This window comes from Octodon degus, unplaced genomic scaffold, assembly GCF_000260255.1.
Source record: "Octodon degus isolate 3935 unplaced genomic scaffold, OctDeg1.0 scaffold00160, whole genome shotgun sequence".
Lineage (NCBI taxonomy): Eukaryota > Metazoa > Chordata > Mammalia > Rodentia > Octodontidae > Octodon > Octodon degus.
Genome location: NW_004524736.1, coordinates 5,641,222 through 5,647,822, shown reverse-complemented (window position 1 = coordinate 5,647,822; position 6,601 = coordinate 5,641,222). Strand labels below are relative to the sequence as shown.

General features: G+C 46.8%; 1 protein-coding gene across 1 annotated transcript; it reads right to left on the bottom strand.

Moving 5' to 3' along the window:
- Positions 1-1,209: 1,209 nt before the first annotated feature.
- Positions 1,210-6,291, bottom strand: Smkr1 (small lysine rich protein 1). Its single transcript, XM_023702869.1, has 2 exons — positions 6,168-6,291; positions 1,210-1,688 (listed from the first exon to the last, which is right to left on the bottom strand). Exons 1-2 carry the CDS (start codon positions 6,168-6,170, stop codon positions 1,491-1,493), a joined length of 201 nt encoding a protein of 66 aa, XP_023558637.1. The 5' UTR covers positions 6,171-6,291; the 3' UTR covers positions 1,210-1,490.
- Between the last annotated feature and the right edge of the window lie 310 nt (positions 6,292-6,601).

Here is a 6,601-nt window from a genome sequence, read left to right as displayed (position 1 = left end):
ACCATATGGGGAGACGCAGGAGGAGGAGTGTGAATGCTCACGAGCACCCTGTTCAACTTGCCCAGGCCTGCAGAAGGCTCACTCTGGATGCCCCCATTAGAGACACCCAACCCAACGCCCCACCACAGGAGCACAGCTGAGGGCTGAGTGGGAGGTGCTGACTGCAGCCGCTCACCCAGTACTGCTGCAGTACAGCCAGGACCCACGAAGGGATGGACTGTCCGTCGAGTCCCTCCTCCTGTCACACCCCGAGAATGAAGGGTCTCTTGAAGCTGAAGTTCAAAGCGAGCCCACAGTAGGACATAAAGTGGAGCTGAAGTTATAGAAAAGCACGAACCTTCAGCAAGCACACTTGCGGGGTGGAGGGGTGACAGGCAGAGCAGGAGAAAGGGCCGGACGTTCTGGCTGGCAGAATCACTGGTCTCACCACCACTGCAAGAAGGAAGGATCACAGCCCTGCTGCTGAGGGCCTTGGCACTAACATGGACCCTGATGCCTCAAGGGCTGCCCCAAGGCACCCAATTTATGTTAATTACAAGGAAATCAAATCAGTGTGGTTCCCTGGTTGCATAGCCACATTCCATGTGCTCAGTCACCACAAGTGGCTCCTCCCTAGGGGATTGGACAGTACACATATACTTATTTACTTTGGCTTTTTGAGATAGCCTTGGTACAGGCTGGCCTTGCGCTCACTATGTAGCCCAGATTGGCTTTGAACTCACATCAATCCACCTGCCCCAGCTTCCTACTTGCTGGGAATACAGGGATGTACCACCACACAGGTTCTTTTAGTCACCACTTATGTGTCCAGGAAGCTCACTGCACTGGCGACACTCTTAAGTCTTTACCAGGGTCTGTAGCTAAGTCTAACCAAAGAGCTAAAAGAAAATTCCAGCCGGGCATGGTGCTACATGCTTGTAATCCCAGCGCTTGGGTGGTTGAGGCAGGAGGACTGCTGTGAGTTCAAGACCAACCTGGACTACCTAGCAAGATCTTGTCTCAAAACATTTTATTTTTATAAAGAAAAAATAAATAAATAAAAAGGAAGCATGCACAAAGCCTGGAGTTCAGCCCAGGGTTTGAAAAACAAAAACAAAAACAAAAACAGTGCCTAACAAGGGAGTTCATAAATAAAACCTGAGCATGTGCTGCGCCTTCCCTAATAACGAGTCCCTTCTTGCAAAAGAAAACAACTCATGCAAACTGGCACTGCCTTTCCAAAGCAAGGTTTAATTCTGACACAGAATTACAATGATAGTTTTTAAAAGTACTAGAAATTCTACCACACTGTGTAGGCATTACTCAGGACTTGTTTCCCTTAACTTTTGAAAAACCTCCCCTTAGTTACACCTGGGCTAACTGAGGAAGTAAAATGCATTTTTAAATCCTAATATACCATGGAAAAGCACACTACGCATGCACTTCAAATGTGTTTGGTGAGGTCCATTCGCCTATGGTTGTGCTCCGTTTCTATCTCCGCCTCTCTTTCCTTAGGTCTTGTTCTTGCCCTTTTTCCCCTTGGGTGCTCCGGGCCAGCGGAAGCCACGCAGCAGGAGGCAGTCGGCTGCGTTGTGCGCGATGTAGTACAGGTTCAGCATGGCCGCGGGGCTCAGGATGTCCACTTCAGGCTTCTTCTGCTTCTTTCCATGGGACTTGCCTGAGCCTTTGCCTTTCTTCCCTTTATCCGGCTGTCAAGACAAACATAAATGGGGATAGGGTTATCTGCTGTAAGTTGGTCATGATTTCTCACATTTCATTAATTGGATTTAAGAAAAAAAGTTCTAAAAGGAAAAAAATCTAAACGGCAACAACAAAAAGGTCACATAGAATGGAAGCTGTCAAGGTTTGTAGACCACACTATGTTCCCGGCCCCTGATTTTTTTGTTTTTGAGAAAAGGGTTTAGCTATGTAGCTCAAGCTGGCCTTGGACTCACTATATGGTCCAGGCTGGTCTTTAACTTGTGGCAATCCTCCTGCCTCAGCCTCCTGAGTGCTAGGATTATAGGTATGTACAACATGCCCTGAAGTTACATTTTCTTGCATGCCAACTAGATCTGCTTGAAATAATTGCATGCATTTTGTGTGTGTGTGTGTGTGTGTGTGTGTGTGTGTATCTAAATTGGTTTCAGAACTAAAATTCACATAAATGTTTAACATTTTTATTCCAAGTTCTCATCTTTTTGTAGAAATTGGCAAACTGCTTCTAAAATTTATATGGAAATATGAAGACATAAAGACATTTTTATTCAAAGTTCTGGTATTTGTAAAAGTTTCTAAAATTCATAGAAAAATGGAAAGGACTTTGAAGAGAGACAAAGTTGGAACATTAACACTACCTTATTTAAAGGGTTACTATAAAGCTGTAGAATCAAGATGGTATAGTAGTGGTATCAAGAGAAATAAATAGATTAATGGAACAGAATAAAAAGTCCAGACATGAACAACTGATTTTCAAAAGTGTAAAGTAACTCAGTGAAGCAAGAATAATCTTTTTTCTTTCTTTTTTTTCTTTTTTTGTACTTTAGGGAAGGGTCTACATGGTGTTCAGGGTCTTACTACTAGATCGGACTCTTAGTGAGCCGCCTGTTTACAGCCTCCCAAGAGCTGGGATTACAGGCATGTGCCACCATGCCCGGTTTCAATTGCCTCTCAGTGTGCCCCTGGGGCGGGGCCGGCAGGGCAGGCCCGGGAATCAAACCCCTGGCCCTTGTGCCTGTTTGCAGGCACTTTAATCTGCTGAGCTATTTGGCCGGCCCTTAAGGTTAGTCTTTTTAACATATGGAGCTGCATTAATGAATAACCATTTTCAACAACAACAAAAAAAACCCCCTAAATCAATACTTGTACCATATTTTAAAAATTACCTCAGAATGGATCATAGACCTAGATATAAATCAAAAGGCATAAAACTTTGAACTCACTATATGGTCCAGGCTGGAAGAAAATATAGAAGACTTTTGTGGTCTTTCAGGTAGGCCAAGATTTCTTGGGTGTAACACCAAATTATCAAAATCAAGTATCACAATCCATGAAAAACAAGTATATAAGCTCACCATCAAAATAATTATGCATTAAAAAAAAAAAAAAAAAAAGGGGACCGGGGAGATGGCTCAGTGGAATAAGTGCTTCCCTGGCAAGCGCAAGGGCCTGAGTTCAATCCCCGGTTCCACATTAAAAAAAATAATAATAATAATTATGCATAGCTTGGAGTGTCAGGACAGATCTGTAATTCCAGCACTTGGGATGCTGAGGCAGGACAATTGCCATAAGTTCAAGGGAAGCCTGCACTACATAGTGAAATCCTGTCTCAGACATTAAAAAAAAAAAATCCTTTTTTCTTAGCAAAAAAAAAAAAAAAAAAAAAAAAAAAAAATTACACAGGTAACAGAAATCACACCCCAAAATATTTACATCAAACTCTGTAAAATCCTAGAAGTAAAAAAGTAGAGTCAGAAAGCAGCAGATTAGTAGGTGCTTAGGAGGGACAAGATAAGGGGCTGACTACCAAGAAGCACAGGAGACTTTCAGGGTGATGGATGTTTATGATCTTTGTTGTGGGGGGCATGAAGGATGGAAACCAGGGCCTTTCCACTGAGCTATATTTCCTTTTTTTTTTTTAATTTGAGAGAGGGCCTTCATAAATCCCTACACTGCCCAGGCTTGGGTGGAGCTTGCAATCCTCCTGCTTCAGCTTCCCAGGGAACTGGGGTTACAGGTGTGTACCACAAAACCCAGCCAAATTTATTACCTTAATAGCAGTTGTAGCTTAATGAATGGAGACATATGCAAAACTTATATAGTTATTTTAAGCAAATATAATTTATTACATATCAAATATACTTTATAGGGGCTGGGGAGATAGCTCAGTAGAATAAGCACTTGCCTGGCATGTGCAAGGGCCTGAGTTCAATCCCCAGTTCCACCAAAAAAACCCCCAAAACAACAAATATACTTTACAAATCTGAATAAACTATCAGAGGGGGGCAGAGTGAATTTATGGTTTCTGGGCCCTTCCATTCTTTTGGTTGCTTTTGGCTGTTCTGGAACTCAGAATACAGCTCCCAATTTCAACCTTGCTAAGTGTAAGGAAGGTCCTCCGTTTGGTTCCCACTGCCTGGCCTCGTTTCTAGTTTCCAGTCTTACCAATGTTTTCCCAGTGCAGACGCTGCACATAGTACGTAAGTAATTCCTATTTTTCTCTCCCACCTGGCTTCTTTAGAAAAACCTGATACAGTGACTATTTTGTCTATAATTAGGGTAACCATGTAGTTTACTGTCTAAACAAGGACACATTCACAAACACAAATGAACATAAACTAGGACTATCCAAGCAATCATTTCCCCATCTGAAAACCTCCCAACAAATTCTTGCTCCCTGCAGTATGTATTACTTTGTTTCCGTACCTTAAGCACTTTTCACTACTTAATAGTAATTGTTTATTGTCTCTTTTTCTAGACAGAGTTTTTGTCTACACTTAACTGAATTCTCTGGCCTAGACCAAAATCTGGCACATGGTAGAGATAAATAAATATTTGCTGAATAAATAAACTGCAACTCATGCAATGGTGGGAAAGGCTTTAGAAAACAAACATGGATTTCTGCTTTTCTGGATTGATTACAAGATGCTTCCTTTTAAAGTATTTAACAAGGATGTACAGTGTACCAGGCCCTGATTAGATGCAGAGTAAAGCAGATCTGAGGTACTTGATCATGATGCTTGCAGTCCACTGAGGGAGAAAAGGTGCCAGCCACCTAATCACAAATGCCATTTACTCACCAACTGTGCTGGGAAGGAGGAGCTAAGGAGTAAACGGCATTATGACAGCACAGGATGGGCAGGGACAGCAAGGAAGGGTCTCTGAAGACTGGACAGAAAGGTGGACAACTCCTAGGTAGGGCATGTTAAGAGCCTCACAAAGGCTCTGAAGTTGCAGAGAAAATGCAAAGATGAACCAAGAAAGCAAACAGGGTCTGTGTGGCCAGCCTACAGGGAACCAGGGACCACTGGGAAGAGCTAGTTGGGAAAGGTAGGCAAGGCCTGCAGACTGTTAACTACCACCCTGGAACTCTATCAAAGGAGCTGAGGAAAGCTATTGACTTAAGGGCTTTGTAAACCATTCTGCTCCTTTCTGTGGCCCCTGAAAGAAATCAGCAGTACCAACCACGTAAGGTAACCCTAGAAAAACTCTCCACTGAAATCAAAATTGGGACTTCTACACTGAGGAACTGGAAGGATCACAGAGACTGAACAAAGGTGTTTTTACACCACAATGTAATGGGGCAGGGAGCATGGCTGTCCAGGCAAAGCACCTTAAGTTGAAGGGCAAAGGATTACTGGCACTTAAGGAGCAAGAGAAAGCAGGAGGGACTCGTGAGCTGGGTCTTGAAGGGAAGAGCAAGCCGGGCCTGGTGATGCACACTTAGGAACTCAGCACTAGAGAGCCTGAGGCAAAAGAATCACTGCGAGTCCACGGCCAGCCTAGGTTAGATAGTGAGTTCAAGGCCAGTCTGAACTACACAGCAAGACCCCCCACATCTCAAATCAAAGCAATAGCTTCAGATGCACCGGGTGCAGGAAGCTTTTAGAAGAACGTGGGTCTACTGCAGGATGCGTCTTTGGTTTATTAAGCGGGGACGATAATATGGGGGATAAAACAGAAGAGACTGAAAAGGGGAAGGAGGTCGCAAGTGTCTGCATGAGGGATAAGAAACAGGACTGTTTATGACAGCAGGCAGTAAGCTGTCCAAGGAGCTGGAACTTTTAGTCCTCCCGCCTCAGACTCCCAGAGTGCTTCGGTTTACAGGCGTGCACCACCACGCCCGGCTACTTTCTCTTTGGAGTCTGCAGACTCCCCCAGGCCCGCGGCAGGTGCAGCCAAGCGCCAGGACACTCGCGGAGGTCGGGTACTGAGCCCTGGGCTACCACACCGGGGACTGGCTTCCTTCCTTGCCCCACACTGGCGCACCTTCTGGGTGCGAACGACGTTCCACGGAGTCACGGAGGGGTTTCAGCCGGCCCTGCCGCCGCCGAGCCGCTGGGTAGCCGCGGCGACCCGGGTCCCGCTCCCCGCCGGGTCCTGGGCCTCGGTCGGACCGCCCACCCTCGGGGCCAGGACGCGAGCAGGCGTCCGCCTGGGAGCCTCCCCGCCGGGCGGGCAAGGATTACCATGGCCGCCTGCGTCCCCCGCGCGGGTGCGTGTGGCCTCGGCTCCCGACCCCGGCCGCAGCGGGGGATCAGCCGCTGACCTGATGGGGCGATCGGGGAACCAAGCCGACAAGTCCCGCGATCCCCGCCGTACCAAAGCGCGCGCCCCGACGCCGCCTCCCAGCACACCAACGGCGCCTGCGCACACCTGTCGCTCACCGTTGCCAAGCCAACGGGGGGCGGGGCCAGCCGTGCACTGTGCGTCCGACGCGGACTCCACCAAGCCAGAGCGCTTTTGGGAAACGGGAATAGGAATTTTTGAGGGTCCACGCGAGAATACCTTGTGGGAAATGTTTGTACAGGGCGGGTGCAAGCTCAGGGAGGTGAGGGAAAGGTGTCCGCAACCAGGGGGTGGAGGGTGGGGGGGTGGACCAAGGATAGGTACAGTAGAGACG